Source organism: Erinaceus europaeus, chromosome 3 (genome assembly GCF_950295315.1).
Source record: "Erinaceus europaeus chromosome 3, mEriEur2.1, whole genome shotgun sequence".
Taxonomy (NCBI): Eukaryota; Metazoa; Chordata; class Mammalia; order Eulipotyphla; family Erinaceidae; genus Erinaceus; species Erinaceus europaeus.
In genome coordinates, this window is record NC_080164.1 from 42699116 (window position 1) to 42722175 (window position 23060).

The 23060-nt window shown below is 41.9% G+C and overlaps 1 protein-coding gene across 1 annotated transcript; it reads right to left on the minus strand.

Annotated features, from left to right (window-relative positions):
* Positions 1-161: 161 nt before the first annotated feature.
* On the minus strand, positions 162-22790 carry ACTG2 (actin gamma 2, smooth muscle). The gene is made up of 9 exons (XM_007518944.2): positions 22638-22790; positions 13006-13167; positions 12213-12341; positions 9746-9856; positions 9408-9492; positions 7057-7218; positions 6098-6289; positions 2455-2636; positions 162-383 (listed from the first exon to the last, which is right to left on the minus strand). The coding sequence occupies exons 2-9, from the start codon at positions 13129-13131 to the stop codon at positions 240-242; spliced, it is 1131 nt and encodes a 376-aa protein (XP_007519006.1). The 5' UTR covers positions 13132-13167; positions 22638-22790; the 3' UTR covers positions 162-239.
* Positions 22791-23060: the final 270 nt, after the last annotated feature.

Here is a 23060-nt window from a genome sequence, read left to right on the forward strand (position 1 = left end):
AACTTTTCTGCACCTCACTTTTCTCATCTGTCATAGGAAGATAATAATAGTACCTACCTCACAGAGTCACTGTGAGAAAAGTGTGGAAAAAGTCCTTAGCTCATTATGAGACACAGCCCTTGGAAGAGAAAACAAGCAAAAAAGAACCTCACACAGAGAAGTAAAGCTTGTAGGTTTTAATGTTTCATGACAGGTAACAGAACAGTCTCCAAAAGATCCCCAGAGACTTTGTTCTGACTTTAGAAGCACTTCCTGTGGACAATGGAGGGCCCTGCCTCATCATACTCAGGCTTGCTGATCCACATCTGCTGGAAGGTAGAAAGAGAGGCCAGGATGGAGCCTCCAATCCAGACTGAGTACTTCCTCTCTGGGGGAGCAATAATCTGTAAACAAACAAGCAAACAAACAAAAAACAACAAAGGTGTGCATTAGTCCTCATGGAATAGGAAAGGTGACTCAGGAATTGTTTCACTATAATGCTGGGCTCTCCTGAAAAAGAACAGCTTCCAGAAAGGTGAGAGTAAACCTTGTGATTTATTATTCAAATCTTCACTCCCTGATCTCCCAAACCCTCCATGGGAAAAGTGCACTGTTCCACCCTGTGACTTTGAATTGGGTACCTTATTTGTTTTGACAAATGGTATATAAGGAGACAAAACAACAACAACAACAACAACAAAATAAAAATTAAAAACCAGGGTTTTGAAATGTTTTTCAGGCATGCTTTTTTATACCTCTGTTCTTATAAGAACTCCCCTGAAGCAGCTACTGGTCCTTCAACCTGGGCTCTATAGTTCTACTTGGGGGGACCTTATCTGAGCTAACTGGACTTGCAGAGATGCCTAGTCAAACCCAACATGAATCAGCTGACTCCCAGAAAATGCATGAGCAATACATGCTTATTTGTCATATGTCTTGAGATTTGATAGTTACTCAGCAGTAAGTGACTAATACATACATCTATAAGGGTCAGTGCTGTTTGTTCTTGCCAGGAATTTGAATATATGAGCAACTTGGATTGAACTTCCTTTGTTCCTCAGTCTTCCTTTGTTACTCAGACCCTGTCTTGAACTTTATCTGCTATGTGTATCTGAGAAGTTCTCAAATTAATTCATGAATTACCACATGGTGCTTAGCCTTTAGAAGTCAATTAGTTGTCATGTCAAATAACTTTGAACTCCACCAAAAAGTGGATTCAGATGCACTGTGACTCATTAACTAATGTCCCACTCTCTGAATGTCTAAGGATTCAGTGTTAGGAAATAGCAGGCACTGAAATAATTTTTTTGTCTTCTTAGAATAATGCTTCACATTTCCCAAATTGCAAAGATTATGGAATATCAGAATAAGAAAAAAATGTAACCAATTCTTTTCTTTCCTCTCTTTTTCTTCCTTTCTCTCTTTTTCTGTAGCACAAGGGCCTTTCACATGCAGTTTCTCCTCTCTCAGGTCAACTTCTCATTCTTTTTTTTAAATTCCACATAGAGAGGTGGAGAAACAGCTTTCCTTAGCACCAAACTGTCAGGGCTTGAATTTGGGCTGTATAAATGGCAAGGGACATAACCTACTGTGCAGGTTATTTTCAGGTCAGTGGAAATGATATTACCGAGGCAGACAAAAATCATCTGGATACTTCTTGAACAGATATCTCAAGCATTCACAGTCACTCCCCCCTCCACCCAAGGTAATACACTTTATTTCTGGACAGTTCTGACTTTGAGAAAACTCTAAGATGTCTTAGGCCCTAAATCTCAGTCCCAGCACCACCTACATTTCTCCTCCCATGGATTTGAAACTTGCCTCATATTCCCCAACACTTCTGCACAAATCCTAACATCCAATTTGGCAGCAAAAGGTATTTATACATGCATTCTATTTCATCAATAGGGAACCCCTTTCCCCTCCTCTTACCTTAGCTAAGCACTTCTTTCATGGATTATATCTACTAAATAGATAATTCCTTGTAGACTGGCACATGTTGTTAAACTCAGAGCAGTAGCTTCTAAACTAGAATTTTCATTAAACTGTCAGTGTTTACCCATCATTGTTATTGATTGGGGCACCACAGGCCTGTTGAACTAGAATCTGGGAGTGGGGCTAGGTATGATACCCTGACACACAGTCCTGGTAAAAAGTCTTGCTCCCAGGCTTGCTCTCATGGCACAACAAGTTCCATACACAGTAAACTATCTCTCTGGCCCATCCCAAATTCTTTCAACTCAACTCTTTTTTTTTTTTAAACATGGCATCCTTGTGATTGCTTGAGAGCCCATACTAAACATGTCTCCAGTTCATCAATACCCAAGGAACCATAATTCCCTAAAATGAAATTTGTCTTAAGTCAGGGGGATGCTAAAAGGAGACTACTGAGCTATGGATATGGTAGCCTGACTCTGAGCATTTCCCAAGTCTTTGTACAAAGAACTGAATGAGGGGGACTAGGACAAGACTCACCTTAATCTTCATGGTACTGGGGGCCAGGGCTGTGATCTCCTTCTGCATCCTATCAGCAATGCCAGGATACATGGTGGTACCCCCAGAGAGAACATTGTTGGCATATAAATCCTTGCGGATATCAATGTCACACTTCATGATGGAATTGTAGGTTGTTTCATGAATTCCAGCAGACTCCATGCCTAGTGGAGGTTACAGTACATAAGTCAAGACCCATCACTTCATAAAAACCTACACCTCCAGGGGGCCAGGTGAAGTGGGTTAAGTGCACGCGTAGAAGCATAAGGACTGGCTTACGGATCCCGGTTCAAGCCCCCGGCTCCCCACCTGCAGGGGGGTCACTCCACAAGCAGTGAAGCAGGTCTGCAGGTGTCTATCTTTCTCTCCCCCTCTGTCTTCCCCTGCTTTCTCGATTTCTCTCTGTCTTATTCATAACAGCAGCAGCAGCAGTAACAACAACAATAATAATAGCAACAATGAACAACAAGGGCACAAAAGGGAAAAAAAATGGCCTCCAAGATCAGCAGATTCGTAGTGCTGGCACCCAAGCCCCAGCGATAACCCTGGAGGCAAAGAAAAAGAAAAGAAAAGAAAAGAAAAGAGAAGAAAAGAGAAGAGAAGAAAAAAGAAAAGAAAAGAAAAGAAAAGAAAAGAAAAGAAAAGAAAAGAAAAGAAAAGAAAAGAAAAGAAAAACAAACCTATACCTTCAGCTCCTCAGTGAGCCTTCTGTTGTTGCAGTTAATGCAGTACAGTCCTTTTCCCAAATGGACTATAAGGTCAGATCCCCAATATAGTGATAAACCTGCCTTTAGTTTCTCCTGTCCTGACTGATCCTTCAGTTGTTGTCTGAGGCATATTTTCCCCCTCTTGTTGCCTCCCCCTTTTTAAAAATTGTTGTTGTAGTTATTATTGTTGTTGTTATTGATGTCATCGTTGTTGGATGGGACAGAGAAAAATGGAGAGAGGAGGTGAAGACAGAGAGGGGGAGAGAAAGATAGACACCAGACTTGCTTCATTGACCGTGAAGCGATTCCCCTGCAGATGGGGAGCCAGGGGCTCAAACTGGGATCCTTATACCGACGGGTCCTTGAGCTTTGGGCCATATACGTTTAACCCGCCGCACTACTGCCCAACCCCCTGAGGCATATTTTTAAAAGACCCATTTCACTATATCCATTTTTTTCCATAACTTTACTGAGACATAATTCATGAACTATAATATTCACCCCCTTTAAAGCATACAGTTCAGTAATATCTAACATTCAGAATTGTGTGACTTACTTCTAGAATGGATTTATAACCACCACAGTCTAATTTTAGAACATTTTTAACACCTTCAAGGAAAACCTATACCTATAAAACCTATAGCCTAGGAGGTAGTGCAGTAGGTAGACTGTTAGACTTGGAAGCATGAGGTTTCAAGTTCAGTCCCTGGTATCACATGTGTAAGAGTGATACTCTGGTTCTCATTCTCTCTCTCTCATCTCTCCTCTATAATATGAATAAATGAAATGTTCTTTAAAAGCCATACCTATTAGCAAGCATTCTCCATTTTGTCTTCCTCAACTCTAGGCAACCACTAATCTACTTTATTTCTCTATGAATTTATATTTTCTCAATATTCTGTTAAGTGGAATCATACAAATATGACCTTTTGTGCCAGACTTCTCTGACTTAGCATAAATTTTCAAGGTTTACCCATGTTATAACATGTGTCAGTACTTGTTTTTTTTTATTGCTAAACAATATTCCACTATATGCATATGCCCATCTTGTCATCTTTGACAATCCTCACTTTCCTAGCTATCTTCACGTGGCATCAAAATCTTCTACTGTGAAAGGTTCTGCATACCAAGTCAGCCCGTATCCACATATTTGGCTCCCCCACTGCCAGTCTTTTTTCCATGTGCCAGAATTCCATATAGCAGATAAGAGTCTTCCTAAAGTACAAACCCAACTTTTCTTTCTTTCATTAATATGAAAATGCTCCCTTTTATTCAGATTTCAAAAATAAAATGCATATTTTTGTATTTCACATAAATAAAATTTTCATTTACTGTAATGAAAGCCCAATTCATAGTATCACATTACATCAATGCCACATTACATTTGTACCATTCATTATGAAACTGGAAAATTACATGATCATGGTATTTCAAGAAATCGGACTCTAGTAGCTAAAGAAAGGACTTTTTAGTTCATGCCTAGTCATGTACACATGTATGTTGTCAAAAAGTATTGCAACTCCTCAAAATGAGCCCTGTTAAGGGGCTGGGTGGTTAAGCACATAATACAAAGTGCAAGGACCCACGCAAGGATCCGGTAAACCTGACTTTTCTACTCTATTGTCTGAAAACTTCTAGGGGATCTCAGCTGCCGATATGATGAATCCCCATTCTGTTTTTATGATCCAGCGACTCTCTCCAATTGCTCCTATGTACAAACACACAGAACTTTTCCATCATGTCCTAAGTAGAATATGACCATTCTCCTTGCTTTTACTTGTATCATTTCATTGACCTTGCATACCATTCCATGCTCTCCTTCCATCGCTAGATGCCATAGCATGATACTTATTCTTCAAGGTTCTGCCTAAATATTTATTTTCTCTAAGAAGCCTTCCCTGAACTTTTGGCTCATAGTACTTTGTCCCATTTGCTATTTCTCACTACATTGTGGGTCAACATTTATATATGAACCCAACCTCTTTTTTAAAAAAAAATTTATATTTATTTATTCCCTTTTGTTGCCCTTGTTTTATTGTTGTAGTAATTATTATTGATGTCGTTGTTGTTGGATAGGACAGAGAGAAATCAAGAGAGGAGGGGAAGACAGAGAGGGGGAGAGAAAGATAGACACCCGCAGACCTGCTTCACCACTTGTGAAGCAACTCCCCTTCAGGTGGGGAGCCGGGGCTCGAACTGAGATCCTTACACCAGCCCTCGTGCTTTGTGCCACCTGTGCTTAACCCGCTGCACTACTGCCCGACTCCCAAACCCAATATCTTCTTATATATTCCTCAGGACAGTAGTTGTCCTTATACTAAATATTGCCTTATTCAATCCTGTTACAACCCTACTAATAGTTACTATCATTATTTCCACCTTATAGATGAGAAGCAGATTTGAAGAAGATAGCTTACCTTCAAGGTGACAGGAATTAAAAGGGCAATTTGAGATTGAAAACCAAGTCTGCTTCCCAAACCAATTAGTATTATAGATTTCAGTCTCTGTGCCCTAAATGTTGAGTGATCCAAAAAGTATTGCTTTCAATTTTGTGTTCTGTTCCCTAGGCTGATTTTCTGTTACCTTAATTCCTTACATTCTTATTTAAAACTAAATTTTGCCTAGTTCTGTTGTTTATATATTTTTGGTCCTTACTGGAAAGCTCTGGGGCATGAACAGACCATCAGCAGTGTCCATGATTTCTGGTGTCTGTCATCCTTCCCCCCCCCCTTATTTTTTTTTTTTTAACCAGGGCACTGCTCAGCTCTGGTGTGGGAGACTGAACCTGGGACCTTGGAGCCTCAGGCATGATAGTATCCTTGTATAACCATTATGCTATCTACCCCTGCCCTCTTTCTATCCTTCATTACCCCTCTACCTGCCCTCATGATTAGAAGGGACTGTGGATTGCACCTCACCAATAAAAGAAGGCTGGAATAGGGTCTCAGGGCAGCGGAAGCGCTCATTGCCAATGGTGATGACCTGTCCATCTGGCAGTTCATAGCTCTTCTCCAGGGAGGAAGAGGAGGCTGCAGTGGCCATCTCATTCTCGAAATCCAGGGCCACATAACACAGCTTCTCTTTGATGTCTCGCACAATTTCTCGCTCGGCTAGGAGTAAAAACAATAGAAACTAAGTAATCAGCTTGTTAGTTTTACTGTTCCATTTTGATTTTCTTGAAACCTCCTTCTTAATTTTACTTTGGATTCAGCCTCAGGATGAATATTAATGTTGTCATTCTTCCTTCTAAAGTGGTAGTCAGAATCTTGATTCTCAAGTGAGCCTTTTCTTGGATTGTTCTCCTCTCATCACTTTGTCCTGACAAAGCTGTAGGTCTTTTTGAGGGCTTTGCAGAACATATTTCTGGTCTAGATATAGACTCTAAGAAGGTCCTTACCTAAAATACCTCTTTCTTGGAGGGCTGTGTGGGTACATATAAAGACAAGGTGCCTCCACCTTAGAAATTCACATTTATTTATTCCATTTGTCCTCAGACTAACCATAAGTACCCTCAGATAGTGACTACTACTAGATGTTTACTACCATTCAGCCCCATAAAAAAAAAAAAGGTCTGATTTGTGTGAAGTGGGACAGAGGTACCAGGTCCCTGGGGAAGGAGGAAATGCTGTAAAAAATCAGTTAAAGGAGAGCTAAGTCCACTGTTCTTAGGATAAGTAGACCTAAGCTTGGGAACCTCCCCTTAAAAATCAGTCTACCTGAACTGTTTGTCTTTGATCAGAGGCCCAGCAGCAGCCTAGGGCCTCTCCATCTACCCTAGTTTGAGGATATGGGGGTCATAGATTTCTCATCAGTCCCGAGAACTTCTAGATCAGATTTAGTTCTGAGCTCATCAGAATCAGAAAAAGGATCTGGATACCTGTGGTCACAAAGGAATAGCCTCTCTCTGTGAGGATCTTCATGAGGTAGTCTGTGAGGTCACGGCCAGCCAGGTCAAGGCGCATGATGGCATGAGGCAGCGCATAGCCCTCATAGATGGGGACGTTGTGCGTGACACCATCCCCTGAATCCAGGACAATGCCTACGGGCAGAGAGGATTTATAAAAACTTTAAAAACTTTTATAAAAACTTAAAAAACTTACAAAAATTTTTCTTGTCTTTCACATGTTTGTTTCTGGAGCCAGTTACCAAATCTTCAGTTAATATATATATATGCCTCCAGAGTTATTGCCACAACTTGGAGCTGGCATTACAAATCTACTGCTCCTGGAGGCGCCTTCTTTTCTTTTCTTTTTTATTTTATTGGATAGGACAGAGAAAAACCGAGAGTTGGAGGGGGAGATAGAGAAGGAAAGAGGCAAAGAGACACCTGCAGACCTGCTTCACCGCTTTTGAATCAACCCCCCCTCCACCGCATCCCCCAGCAGGTGAGGAGCGGGGGGTTTGACCCAAGATCCTTGAGCGGGTCCTTGCGCTTTCTACTATGTGCGCTTAACTGGGTGTGCTACCACCAGACTCCCTAATTATCATTGTTTTTCTTTAGCAGCTGAGAAAATTCACCCACTATGAGAATAATCAATCATCTTTTATGTGTATATCAATTCATCCTCTCAAATTAAGCTGTATGGTTATGAAAATATGAGACTTGAATTTCTCTAAAGTAATTATTCTAACTTTTTTTTTCCATCAAGGTTATCACTGGGGCTCAATGCCTACCTGATGAGCCCACCAATCCTGGTGGGCACTTTTTCTTTTTCTCTCCTTTATTCTGATAAAGACATAGAGAAACAAAGTGAGGGGGAGGGTGGAACAAAAAGGAAGAGAAAGAGAAACACCTATACTATTGCTCTCCCAAGTTTTTCTAGGCTTTAAATTAAGAGCATCTTAAATGTTTGAAGTACTTTATAAAAATTCCAGAAATAAAGCAAAATGAAGTACAGATGCTTGGGCCCATCCCCTAAAACATTTGTTTCCAAATGTTTGGAAACTCACTATAGTCTAAGAGTCCTCCCCCCGCCCCATTCTGATACTGGGGCCCTTCTGAAAAACAAATAAAATATAAATATTCTGTAAAGGAGCTCAATGGCACACCTGATTAAGCAGATATTACCAAGCGCAAGGACCTGGGTTCAATGCCCACTCCCATACCCACCTGCAGCAGGGCACTTCACGAATGCAGGTGTCTGTCTTTCCCTCTCCCTATCTCCCTTCCCCTCTCAACTTCTCTCTATCCTACTAAGTATAATAGAAAGAAATAAAACAAAATGAGTAAAAGGCAAAAATGACTGCTGGGAGTGATGGATTCATAGTGTCAGCACTGAGTCCCAATACAGACCTTGGTGGCAATAAAAAAAATTAATTAATTAATTAATATTCTGTAAATAAGTAAAATTTCCCTCATTTATTCCTTGAAGCACTGTCATGACAATGAACTACACATCAATTTGTATCTAGATTGCCCATTTCTTAAGTGACACTGGATAATTTTTTTTTTTAGATTTTATTTATTTATCAATGAAAAAGATAGGAGGAGAAAGAGAAAGAACCAGACATCACTCTGGTACATGTGCTGCTGGGGACTGAACTCAGGACCTCATGCTTGAGAGTCCGATGCTTTATCCACTGTGCCACCTCCCGAACCATGACACTGGATAATTTACACACCCTTCAAACATCAAACTACCCATATACACAAGCAATTAGAATGTTAACTCTGGAAGGACTGTATAAACTTTTCAGTTTGAAAAGGAAATGATCATGCTCTATTGATGACATTTTTAATAAACCATGAAAGGAATTAAGCTTTCTCAATATAATAAGACATCTCTCCCAACCCAACTGCCACATCGTAATTGATGGGGAAACAATTTTTGCAGAATATTTTTCTATAGCAAGATCACATTTTTACACATCTACCATCACAGGTTCTGCCCATGCTGCTCCATAAGCAGAAACATCCCTGTACCGATATAACACATATGTAAAATCCTGCACTGACTACCCTAAGGGAAATGGGCCTTGCTGAAGGAAACACTTATGGCTTGTTCACATGACCATTTTCCCAACTGTATAAGGTAGGCACCTATCTGCATTCCACAGGGGTCTACCCTCCTTTTCTATTCCTTATCCATGATGCCACCTCCCAGGCTTCCCTTTTCTATTCCTGAGCAAGGTTTTCCTGGACTTTGACTGTCCCTGTGATTATCTGATTTTGAATCTCTGCATAACATTTTTGAAGCCAGAAAGGGAATAGATAACCAATCCACTCACCTGTTGTACGGCCAGAGGCATAAAGGGAGAGCACAGCTTGAATGGCAACGTACATGGCAGGGACATTAAAGGTCTCAAACATGATCTGAAAGAGCAATACAGAATAAAAGAGTATTTGGAAAAATTCACAGAACAGTTTTTGGCCCATATGATGCTTAGCAGTCTTTCTGAGGTTTGAGAATGTGCCTGTTTACTCCCCTCCCACTTCCCATAAGGTCTCGCATACATAGCAAGTCCATAAGGGTTCTGTTGAATTAATGCATGAAGGAGAGAAAGAGTCTGACCAAGCACCCATGTTGTGCCCTTTTGCCAGTGACAAAGTTTTGCTGGCCTCTTACCTGGGTCATCTTCTCCCTATTGGCCTTGGGATTTAGGGGTGCTTCTGTGAGCAGTGTAGGGTGCTCTTCAGGGGCTACCCGCAGCTCGTTGTAGAAGGAGTGGTGCCAGATCTGGTTTGAGCAAAAGTCAAATGAGACTAGCAGATTCTCATTCTCTGGAAAATTCTGACTGACATGCCCAAGCTTGGGGAGAGAGGTATGACATGATATGCTCCAAGTGAGTTGAACCTGAACAGGAGACCTGTCAGTACTGAAAATTTCTAACTGGTATCCACAGACTATATATCTTATCCATAGGATAGGACTCAGACCTGGAGCTAATATATTTATTTTTTTTTTATATTTTCATTTTTTAGGACAGAGAGAAACTAAGAGTGGAGGGAAAGAGAGAAGGAAAGAGACAGAGAGACACCTGCAGACCTGCTTCACCACTTGTGAAGTGACCCCCCTGCAGGTGGGGGAACGGGGGCTTGGACCAGGATCCTTGCACTTCATACTATGTGTGCTTAGCCTGGTGCGCCACGACCCGGTCAGGCCCCCTGACTATATATATTAGGACAGAGAGAAATTGAGAGGGGAGGAGGATATAGAGAGGGAGAGAGACAGCTAATATATTTAGTGGGTTAATAATTTCCACTGAATTTTCCCTCTTGTTAAAATTTTTTCTCATATTTATTTATTTTCCCTTTTGTTGTCCTTTTTTGTTGTTGTTGTTGTAGTTATTGATGTCATTGTTTTTAGATAGGACAGAGAGAAATGGAGAAAGGAGGGGAAGACAGAGAGAGGGAGAGAAAGATAGACACCTGCAGACCTGCTTCACCGCCTGTGGAGCGACTCCCTGGCAGGTGGGGAGCCGGGGGCTCAAATCGGGATCCTTAGGCTGGTCCTTGTCCTTTGTGCCACATGTGCTTAACCCACTGTGCTAGCACCCGACTCCCAAAAAATTTTATCTTTTTTAAAATTTATTTATATAAAAAAAACCTAACAAAACCATAGGATAAGAGGGGTATAATTCCACACAATTTCCACCACCAGAACTCCGCATCCCACCCCTACCCTGATAGCTTTCCTATTCTTTTTTTCTTAATATTTATTTTTTCCATTTTATTAGGTAGGACAAAGAGAGGAGGGGGAGATAGAAAAGGAGAGAGAAGGATAGACACCTGAAGACCTGCTTCACCCCTTGTGAAGCATTCCCCCTGCAGGTGGGAGCTGGGGGCATGAATCCAGATCATCAGTACTTGTGCTTAGTACTATGTGTGATTAATTGGGTGTACCACTACCTGGTCCCATTTTTTGTTTGTTTGTTGAATATAAATTTTGCTTACTATATTTTTTATTAGATATTGATAGATATCTGTGAACAAAATGTCATTTACTCAGCATTTAGTATATTCCAAGCCTTGAGATTATATTAAATGCTTATCTAATTCAAACTCCAAAGCAAATTGGTGAGAAGAGTATTTTTAGTTCCGTAAGTGAGGAATCTGAGGCTTAGGGGAGAGGTTTGCACTAAGACCTCTTTGTCACAAATTGCAGAATCTGTGCTTTCAACCACTCCACTGTGTGAAGCAAAAATAATTCTATTTTATCTATTTATCTCATAACTAAATGACTGAATCAAGGCTTTAGAGAAAAGTATATATGAGTTACAGATTTCAAACCAGCATTTTTCATCCCAATCTCAGTCTGTTCAATAAGCCCTCTATTATATTTCAAAAAGGCCATCGCAGCAGAATCAAGAACCCTCAGACACTGTCAGCAGAATTTATAAAAAGAGTATTTGGAAAGCTCTATTAGCATTTTGCATACATGATTTTGTTATCACACAGACCACCATTTAAAAATTGACTGCTCATACATTTTCTTACACACACACACACACACACACACACACACACAGCTTTTAGAACCCCCTAGAGGTTCCCACTTGAAAATTTCATTAGAAAATCATCATAGTAACAAAGCATCAGTGCACCTGTATAAGGTCAGGATAGAGACATCAAAAAGGAGAGAGAGCTATTTGTCTCTCTCTGGAGGCAGCAGTAGCATTTTAAAAGGGATAAGTACTGGGCTGGACTGAAAAACCACATGAAAGGATGAAACTGGGAATTAGACAAAGCCAGGTCATCCAATGGCAGACAGGGAGTTAGGAACCTACCTTTGGTTAATGAAGAGCTACTGAAGACTCCCAGGGAGGAGAGTGACAGGATCTGATCTGGTTTTAGAAAGATAAGCTTTGCCTCAGCATAAAGAATGAGCCGAGTGAGGTAGGAGAAAAAGAAATCAGCCCAAAAGGCATTATAATCTTCAATTAGCAGTTAGGAGGGTGGAGAATGGGTGAAGGGATGGACAGGAAGGAAAGAAGGATGCAGAAACATTATGGAGGATAAGATGGCAGGATATAGAGGCGTGAGGGATACTGCATTATTAAAATAAACACATTGAAAGGGGAGTCGAAAGGTACCTTTTCCATGTCATCCCAGTTGGTGATAATGCCATGCTCAATGGGGTATTTGAGAGTTAGGATCCCTCGCTTGCTCTGGGCCTCATCCCCCACGTAGCTGTCTTTCTGGCCCATTCCTACCATTACACCCTGCAGGGCAAAAGAGAAGGAAGGAGACATGAACTGACTGAGGTCTCCATTAAATAGAGTCAGACATTGGAGGGTCTCTGGAGGAGGAAGACAGACAAGTTCCATTCACCCTAGGCTGACAGCTCAGAAGACAAAACTCAAACAGATACCAGTGGATGTGGAGGTGATAGGGAGAGACGATGGAGAATTTCTTTCTTTTAATTTTTTTAAATTATCTTTATTAATTTGATTGAGATAGCCAGAAATCAGGAGGAAGGGGAGATAGAGAGGGAGAGAGACAAACACCTGCATCACTGTTTCACCATCCGTGAAGCTTTCCTTCTGCAGGGGGGGACTGGGGACTTGAACCCAGGTCCTTGTGCATCATAACATGTGTGCTCAAACAGGTGCACCACCACTTGGCCCTGATAGAGAATTTCTTCTAGGCTTGTCTCTCTTTGTGTAACTTTCTGAGAGAGAACAGTACCCATCCATATACTCCTTTTTCTCTAGAGAGAGACAGAGGGAAGGAGTGAGGGAGGGAGGGAGGGAGAGGGAGAGAGATAGAGAGAGAGAGATAGAGAGAGAGAGAGAGAGAGAGAGAGAGTGAGAGAGACCATCACAGTTTCTACAACATAGTGTTTATTCCTAGGGGTTCAAGGCTTTGGGTCCAGATAACACACACCTGGTGGCGAGGACGACCCACAATGGATGGAAAGACAGCTCGTGGTGCATCATCTCCTGCGAAGCCAGCCTTGCACAGGCCAGAGCCATTGTCACACACAAGTGCAGTTGTCTCCTCTTCACACATGATGAGTGTAGCTGAGTGAACCAGAGGCTGGAGCACCTTGAGGGTTGAGGAGGAAGACAACTAGTCAGTAATTTGTCAAAATCTTGTTGAAAACAGTCTTCTTGACTTTGGGGTCTGATTCCACTTACGATGAGGAACCAGTTCTTGGAGGGACAGCTGTGCACCTGACCCCTCTTTCTAGTATTTGTGCTTCTTCCCTCTACTCTGGTAAGTAGAATTGTTCCCTCCTCAAAATTCAGGGTCTCAGAATGTGGCTGGATGTGAGGAAAGAATTTTTAGAGAGGTAATTAAGGTAAAATTAAGTCATTAATCCAATATGACTAGGGGCTAAAGTGACAAATTCAAAAGGATGGATGGATGTCTTTATAACAAAGAAATTAGGACACAGACATGCACAGAAAGAAGACCATGTGAAGACATAGTAATGGCAAAGGAGAAAGATCACAGAAGACCCCAAACCTATTGACACCTTCATATTGAACTTCTCACCTCCAGAATTATAAGAAAGTAAACTTATGTTTAAGTCATCCAGTCTGTGGTACATTTCTAAGACAATCCTAGCAAACAAATATACTAGCCCTTTAAAGACATGAAGTGGCAATAAAGCTTTAACCAAATGGTTAAAAAACAGGAAAGTTAAGGAAGGTGGTGAAAAATTTTACAAGACACATAGTAAAGGGTTATTTTTTATTACATATAAGTAGCTCTTACAGATCAATAGGAAGGAAGTAACCTAGAGAGAGAGAGAGAGAGAGAGAGAGACTACTAATAGATAATTATTAGAAAAGGAAACAAAAATATCCACAAATTATAAAAAAATAGATGTTCAACTTCACTAATTTTCAGAGAAGTACAAATAAATTAAAATCATTTCACATTGTTGTTAAGATCCAAAGTGTTAGAAAAAGTATTTGCAAAACTGTGGGGAAATGGACACTCTTAAACTAGAAAAACTCATAAACACAATTTGGAGGTACTCAAAGATCTAAATTATCAGATATTTAACTAAAGGTAAGACAAAAGTCAGATCTACATAGCTTCCTGAGTTACTGTGGCTGAAAGGTGTTAATTAATGGGTCAAGTTTAACCTGGATGCAGTGATATATTCACTCCTGGTTCTTTCCAAATAAATAAATAAATAAATAAAAAGAAGCAGCAGCAAAGAAAAATGAGCTAAACCTAACAAGATTATGTTCAACTGGGTAAATATGAGGTTTTGCATGTGAACCTAGCAACTAAAGTGTGAATGCTCTTGTACAGCATCTGTGAACAGAACCTGAGGTCTTGTGGACACTCACAGTGTGTACTGTGGCCTCAATTCTGGCTGAAATACTGTGTCTGGTTCTTGAGGTCACCCTTGCTAGGAAAAGTGGGAAAGTGGGCTCACACTCATAGTGGACAAGTGACAAACTTATACTAGTTTTCAGAAGGGTAATTAGAAAATATCTTTAAAAAAAGAAAGAAACAGAGAGAGAGAAAGGAAAAAAAAAAAAAAAGAAAGAAAAGATCTAGTCTTTACAATGTGTGTATCTGGGTTGATGATGTACCCTTGCAAAAGTTCCTATCTTACACATGTAAGGCCCTGGGTTTGATCCCTAGTATCACATAAAAAGGTGGGTTGTTACTTTGTTTCTCTATCTCAGCAATGATGATGATGATGGTAAACTTTTCTTTACACAAAAACACTCCTAGGAATTTATTCTTGAGAAACAGAAGGGTGAGTGAGTAATCTGGCCAAGAGCCAGGTAAATGTAGCTTTGTTTGAAATTAGCTAAAGCAGCGACTAGAGAGAGAGCTCACTAGGTAGGGCAAGTGCCTTCCTATGCACACAGCCCAAGCTCAAACCCCAGTACCATATGGGAGGTGCCATAGCACAGAAGGAATCTCTGGAGATAAAGTGTCTCTCTTCCTCTCTCCTCTCTATCCCCATTTGAATGACAAAAGTGGACCAAAGCACTGAAATTATGCATACATGATGCCCTATCTATGTAAAGACAGCTAAACAAATAAGTAAACAAAGTTACCTAAATCAGAAACAGCCTAATGTTCAAAATTATTCATGAATAACACATTGGTTTGTAAACTAGTTACTAGAAACCTGCATACATCGGAGAAGACAGAATAATTAACACAACAGAAATTGTGCTTTGTTAGGTGAAACACAGCAGGATGTTCTATTTCCATTTTTGGTAATGTATTTTTAATTTAAAAAAATTGGTGGCTTAAAGAAAAACAAAATTTAAAAAATGGTGTCTTGCAAGGGAAGTCAGGCAGTGGTAACACAGCAGGTTAACCGCAGGTGGCGCAAAGCGCAAAGACTGGCAGAAGGATCCCGGTTTGAGCCCCTGGCTCCCCACCTGCAGAGGAGTTGCTTCATAGGTGGTGAAGCAGGTCTACAGGTGTCTATCTCTCTCTCCCCTCTCTGTCTTCCCCTCCTCTCTCCATTTCTCTCTGTCTTATCCAACAATAATGACATTAATAACAACAACAATAATAACTACAACAACAATAAAAAAACAAGGGGAACAAAAGGGAAAATAAATAAATATAAAAAAAGTTTTAAAAAATGGTGGCTTGCCCTATCAGCTGGGGGTCTAATCGGGGAGTCCTGAGATTCCCAAACAGATATGATGGTCCTAGACCTGGAATAAATTCCTCTATTGTTACCATCATTTCTATGAGGGACAACACAATAGACCCCTTTGTGGGCCCCCATAGGGCCTTACCCTGAAGTTGGATCAACAATGGTAGAGAATGTTCCATCCTACAAAGGGAGGATGGACAACATACTCTATGCTACACCCGAGGAAGATGGGTCCATATTGGGGCAGCTTGGAATGTTCCTACTCATGACCACAGGATGTGAGCTCAGATCAACAGGGATGCAGAGGTCATATAGGCTCCTAGCCAGAATATGGGCTCCAGATCATATCAAATCAATGGGGTTTACAGTCAACAATATTTATACCCCTTCCCCATATTAGGGAGCTACTCTCTTCCCTGATCCAGCTTTCTGGTCCTTTTTCAAGTCATGACATCATCTCCCCAGACAATAACTTGGATCCACCTGCATATCAGATTTCAGTCTCAGGGGAAAAAAAGAAAAAAAAAAAACTAGTATAGCCACAAGCCCTTTGGAATATAACTAAAATATGTCTACTAGCTTTCTACAAAATGGAGGACCCCCCCCCCCCCCCCGCAACTCTTCATCTGCACTATCCCAGCCCTAAGGTCCATGATTGGTCAACAACTTGTTTGGCTTTGTATGTTAACACTCTCTCTTTAAATATTTATTTATTTATTCCCTTTGGTTGCCCTTGTTGTCTTACTGTTGTCATTATTGTTGTTGTTATTAGATAGGAAAGAGAGAAGTGGAGAGAGGAGGGGAAGACAGAGAGGGGGGAGAGAAAGACACTTGTAGACCTGCTTCACCGCTTGTGAAGCGACTCCCCTGTAGGTGGGGAGCTGGGGGCTTCAACTGGGATTCTTATGCCAGTTCTTGTGCATTGTGCCACCTGCGCTTAACCCGTTGTGCTATCTATCACCTGACTCCTGTTAACTCTCTTTTCAACTGCCAGGTTCCAGATGCTAGCATGATGCCAACCAGACTTTTCTGGACAGACAACCCCACCAATGTGTCCTGGAGCTCTGCTTCCCCAGAGCCCTTCCCCACTAGGGAAAGAGAGGGGCAGCCTAGGAGTATGGATCAACCTGTCAACGCCCATGTTCAGCGGGGAAGCTATTACAAAAGCCAGACTTCCACCTTCTGCATCCCACAATGACCTTGGGTTCATACTCCCAGAGTGTTAAAGAATAGGAAGGCTATCAGGGGAGGGGATTAGATATGGAGTTCTGGTGGTGGGAATTATGTGGAGTTGTACCCCTCTTATCCTATGGTTTTGTCAGTGTTTCCTTTTTTATAAATAATTTTTTAAATAGTGGCTTGTCATATACATTATTCATTTAATCTTCACAAGATTCTTGAGGGAAGATGTTTTTGGTTCTACTCTGCAGATCTGGACACCAAGTCTCTGAGGTGAGAAAGAACCAACTCCAGTTCTGTGGGGAAGCAGCAGCACCAGCATCAACTCAGGACAAACTCCAAAAACCTGTGTATGCACCCTCCTCACCACCTTAGTGAAACTGCCATAACTTCTCCATGTTTGGTGTTTTTTCTCAACCCACCATCCCCCTCTCCTGTTGGCTGCCAATGTTCTAAGACAAAAGGGTCAGTGTTCTTTTCTATGAGCTGTTTATCCCTCCTGTGGCAGGACCACCTCTAGGTTTATGTTTATAGCCTCTTCTAGCTCACTTGTTTAGCAGGTAGTTGATGCTCTATAAATGTTGGCTGAGGGATGGGGCAGTGGTGCACTGGGTTAAGTGCACATAGTACAAAGTGCAAGCACACAAGGTTCAGGGTTTGAGCCTCAGGTGAGCAAAGCAGGTCTGCAGGTGTCTTTCTCTCTCCTTTTCTCTTCTCAATTTCTCTCTGTCCTAACCAATAAAATGGAAAAAATGGCTACCAGGAGCAGTGAATGTATAGTGCTGACACCAACCCCCAGTGATAAACCCTGGAGGCAAAAAAAAAAAAAAAAAAAGGTGACTGATAATTCCATTACCAGAGTAGGCCTCCCATACATGGTCTGAAGTGCTCTGGCATATGAGAGTTCCTACAATGAAGTCTCATGACAGCACAATCACCAGGACCTGATTTGGGACCACAGGGAACAGTTTTTTCTGCACAGGCTGTCCAACAAACAATTCTGCTTCCCTGTTATAGCAGGTGGTGTACCTGGAGGGGGAAGGAACCTCTAAAGCTAGAAGACAACCAAGTCTCAAAGCTATACCCTGTGACCCTCTCTCAAGGGTCCTCTCTGTCCCCTTTTCTGTGTGATTTATAGTTCAAGCCTGTCTGGCTTTTCAATAAACCCTTTTGTCTTCCCTGGGGCTCCCCTCCCACATACACAAAGAAAAAGAGTGTTGGACTTTGTTTCCCAAGCAGCAGTTGAAAGAAGCCACAAAACGACTTTAAGCTGTCAACACACCATTCTGTAGCACTTTCAGTGGATTTAAATCTGCTCTCTGCAAGACAGAACCAAATGAGAAGTGAGGGAGGCAAAGGCAGGATTGGGGCTATGGGCTTGGAGTCAAGGTTCCACAGGGGCCCCTGGCTGGCCTAGGATGGGAGATTTTTAGCAGGGAGTCACACACTCCTGAATGTCACTGCCAGGAGAAATTCTAAACCATCCACAGCTGCTTGCTGGTAATTTGTGGCTAGACTTGAGCGTGTTAGCTGAAGCCTAACCAAAGTCACTGTGGTTTCCTGGGGTCACAGCCGATTTGCACTTGCGGAAAGCCAAGTGAATTGTTCTGTTTTTTTCAGCAACTCCTACATCTGGGCTTCATTGAGGATTTCACAGAACTGGAAACACAGTGTTCCCTCCTCCTTACCCCCCACCCCCGTCCCAAAAGGTGGCCAAAATCCCAAAGACATAATGAGCGCAAAGAATTTCTTCACTCATTCACCTTCCTGGCTAACCCCAAGCAAGTAATGAGACAGAGATGCTAAACTCTCCTCTGCCAGGAAATAAGTTAATTTTTTTCCCTCCCAGCTCTGGTTTATGGTGGTATGGGGGACTGAACCTGAGACTTCGGAGTCTCAGGCATGAGACTCTCTTTGCATAACCATATGCTATCTACCCCCACCCCAGAAATAAGTTTAAGCTTCAGAGTTCCTTCCATCTCTCCTTTCTTTGCCCTTCTCTGTTAGGACATCTTCTTTCTAGTGTCTCAGCCCTGTGTCTTGCTCTCTGGACTTCAGTTGCTTCAGCTATGAAATGGAAACAATGATAGCTATCTCTCGGGATGATGGAGCAAATGAAAATTAAGGTTGACAGATTAAGGCCTGCAAAGTAAGCCTGGTTTTGACATTAAAAGAAATGGTTAGAGGCAAAAAAAGAAAAGTCCATGTAGTGACCTACCTGGTTGAGTGTCCACATTACTATGCACAAGGACCTGGGTTCAAGCCCCTGGTCCCTATTTGTAGTGGAGAAGCTTCACAAGTAGTGAAGACGTAGTGGAGGTGTCTCTCTGTCTTTGTTCCTCCCTGTCTTCCTCTCTCCTCTCAGTTTCTGCCTTGTTAAATAAAAAAAACTTGGAGCAGTGGATTTGTTGTCCAGGCATCGAAACCCCAAAATTACCCTGGTAGTGGCAAAAAAAAAAGAAAAGAAAAGAAAAGAAAAAAAGCAAAAAAAATAATATTCTATAACCCAAGAAAATTATATGAAATTCACATTTCAGTGTCTATAAATGCAATTGCAACTATTCGACTCTACCAATTTTCAGGAATCAGCAATAAAGATTTGAGGCCCACAATGTCTGAAATATTTACTATCTTTCACAAAGTCTAAAATAGTTACTCTCTGACCTTTTATAGAAAAAACGTTTGCTAACCCCTGTTGTCAAAGTCTGCAAAAGTAGTCATTCTTATTATCTCTCTTAGTTTTCACCATTAACACATACTCGTAGGGTTAAGTTTTACATACTGGGAGGAACGGAAGGATTAATTTCATAAACCATTGGTTATTAAAGTTTGTACTTATGACAGTTCCTAAAGACATTTTCATGTTAGTAGAAAATTCAAGCCATGAAAGGAAGGTCTCTTTAGTCATGAGACACCAAACATCAGTTAGGGACATATTTTGAAGTGAGGGCTTCAAATAATATATCAGTAGCTGCCTATTAGAATTTTCATCCCAGTATTCTGGTTTCTCTTCAGATGACATAAATCTTTTGCCTTTTCAGAATCTGCATCACATATAGGGTTCAGCAAGAAATAATTTCATTAAAAAAAAAAAAAAACACCTTCAAGGGGCCAGGCAGTAGCACACTGGGTTATGTGCATATAGTGCAAAGCACAAGGATCCCGGTTCAAACCTCAGGCTCCACACCTGCGGTGGGGGGGGGGGGTGCTTTCTCTCCCCCTCTCGCTTCCCTCCCCCCTCTCAGTTTCTCTCTGTTCTAACAAGAATAGCAGCAACAACAACAACAATGGAAAAAAAAAAAGATGAAAAAAATGGCCACTGGGGCAGTGGATTCATAGTGTAGGCACCAAGCCCCATCGATAACCCTGGAGGCAAAAACACAAACAAACAAAAAACCAATCAACCAACCAAAACAAACAAACAAATATAATCAATTAATTAACTTCAGGATACTTTGACTTGGTTGATAAATATGAATTACATTTAAAACCTCTGGTTGGTAATAACTTCTGAGTCTCAGGAATCTGCTGTTTGGGCCTGATCTTTTACCTTCTCCTGGGCCTCTCGTTTACTTCCCAGGCTCAGTTCCAGCCCAGGATCAGCACGTCATCTCCCTTTCCAGGACTGCTTCAGCATTCTCTAAGTAGACTGAAACTTCAGAATATAACACCACGTGACTGGAGCCCATGCCCACACCCTGACTCTGTCCTCTTCCCTCCCAATCAATCCCCAGGTCCTCTTAATTTTACTTCTTTTTTTTTTTTTTAATTTTTATTTTTTTTAAAATATTTATTTTGTTTATTCCCTTTTGCTGCCCTTGTTGTTTTATTGTTGTAGTTATTATTGTTGTTGTCGTTGTTGGATAGGACAGAGAGAAATGGAGAGAGGAGGGGAAGACAGGGAGGGGGAGAGAAAGATAGACACCTGCAGACCTGCTTCACCGCCTGTGAAGCGACTCCCCTGCAGGTGGGGAGCCGGGGTTCGAACCGCGATCCTTATGCCGGTCCTTGTGCTTTGCGCCACCTGCGCTTAACCCGTTGCGCTACAGCCCGACTCCCTTAATTTTACTTCTATGTCATTCCACACCATTGAATTAGGACAGTTTTATACTACTACAGTGCTCCTGATCTAGTCCAGTCCATTCGACTGCCAGAGCAGTCCCTTCTAAGGGCACATGTCTTGCCATCACCCAACTGTGGTCCCTCACTGCTCAATCCTTTTATGTATAAAACCCTGCTTATCTGACCTCACTCATCCCTCTCATCTTAGCCTTCCCTGTTTCCTGCCTTGAAATCTCAGTTCAGTTGAAGCAATTAGAATTCTAAAAGCTATGTTTCCTCTATACCAGGAGTAATCTTATTGCAGAGCCTAGATCAGGTACCCTTTCCTCCTGGAAGCCTTCCCTGATAACTCCTGGGCTTCCCCTGAGCTTTATACCTGTCTTACATTGTTTTACTCCAGGGCTCTCAAGTTTTTCATCCCCAGTCTCTCTCAGTGACTGCAGAAGTGCTCACTAAGGGGCAAATTCAGTGCCTGTCACATTATAAGTACTAGAGAAATGTTGGTGGAATGAACAAAGGGAAAGAGCAAAGAAATCAAGCCTTAAGGTGAAAGTGTTATACTTGGTTTCTCAAACCTACCAGGAAGATTCTATCTAAGCAGTTTCTCCAGCACCCACTCCTCTCTGTCATAGGAAGCTCTGTCTTTTCAACTCAAGGGCTAACATCAAAGTCCAAATCTGTTCAAATAATCAAAGTAAGCACTTGGGCCCACCCTTCTTCTGCAAGGTGTGGTTCCTTATCAGCAGAAAGGTACTTATGAGGAATGCAGATGATCAGCCCCCCACCTCCCACTCCCACACACAGAACCCCCAGCTCATCAAATCAGAAACTGGGGTGTGGTGCAGGAAATCTGTGTTTTAAAATAAGCAAGCCCTCCTGGAGATTCTTAGTTTGAGTCTCCAGGCCCTGACAACATCAGACTGAGCACTATATAGGATTATCATTTCATTTTATCTTTACAACAAAGTTGTCAATAACAATTACTACTTTTACTTCCATCTGGCTTCATGGCTGGGATTGTCTTTTGGACAAGTTGTTTAACTTGTCTGGGTCTTGGTATTCCCATCTGAGGAGAATGAATTAGCTGGCTCTCACTTTCCTTTCAACTCTCAAACTTCAGGATGCCATACATCATTTGCTTCTACCCCACCCTAGAGGGTCTCCATCCTGTAGAGAAAACTTTGAGAACTGAGGAACCCCTTTCCTCCATTTTCCCCAACCAAACAGCACAGCAAGACACTTGGGAGGGCTGCAGAAAATTCATTCCCATCTCCCAGCAAAAGACTCATGAACACTGGGACCATTGTGGGATTTGAATTCAAATGTCCTGGGAAGACTTAGTCTTAAACAGCCTCCCAGACATTCTGAGCCATGGCAGAGAAGATCAGGTATGAGTCTACATTGGTTCATGGTGAGCAGACTTAGCAGAGACTGTACCTATGCTAGCACACCAGTAACCACTTAGAGGATTGCCCCAGCCCCAGAATGCCCCATGACCACAAATGCCTCTTCCAGGAGGGCAGGCAGGCAGGCAGGCAGGCAGGCAATGTTTTGCAGGAACCACTGCCCCCTGAGGACCCTAACATGTGACCTGGGCCAGCGTCACAGAAGTCAAGCCAATCTGGAAGCATCCCAGGGGCCAGGCAGCCCCAGAAAGGAAGCCATGCTGCAGTATACTCACCAAGTGTTCGAGAGGGCCTTCTCTCAGTGACTGAGGGCTGGTGTGTCTTTGGCATAAATACCAGAGCAATATAAAACCCCAGAGGCGGATCTTCTTTAAACAGCGTCCCTAAAAAGGCCAGCTGACAGTGTGTTAGCAATATTACCATATAAGGTGTCTTTTTCAATAAATCGGACTAGGGGGTGGGGTGAGGAAAGGAGTTGGGGGGGGAGTGAATTATCATTTGAAAAATGTATGCAAAAGGTCTCAAATGGCAACAGCCCCAGTGCTGGGTGGATTTGTTCCTTTTATGCTGCTCTTGCATAAACAAAGTTCACACCAGGCCTTATAAGCTGCACAGAGTGAAGCCAGATGTCGCTCTGCTCATGCAGAGACAACCATACCAAGAATGGCAGTAGGCCTCCTCCACCCACACCTCCCTCC

Excerpts from the sequence above, each read along its gene's own strand:
- ACTG2 (XM_007518944.2), bottom strand. The coding sequence starts at position 13,131 with ATGTGTGAAGAGGAGACAACTGCACTTGTGTGTGACAATGGCTCTGGC. Across the intron at positions 12,342-13,005 it reads TGGGTCGTCCTCGCCACCAG|GGTGTAATGGTAGGAATGGG; the intron begins GTGTGTGTTATC and ends TTTGCCCTGCAG. Across the intron at positions 384-2,454 it reads CCAGTACCATGAAGATTAAG|ATTATTGCTCCCCCAGAGAG; the intron begins GTGAGTCTTGTC and ends GTTTGTTTACAG.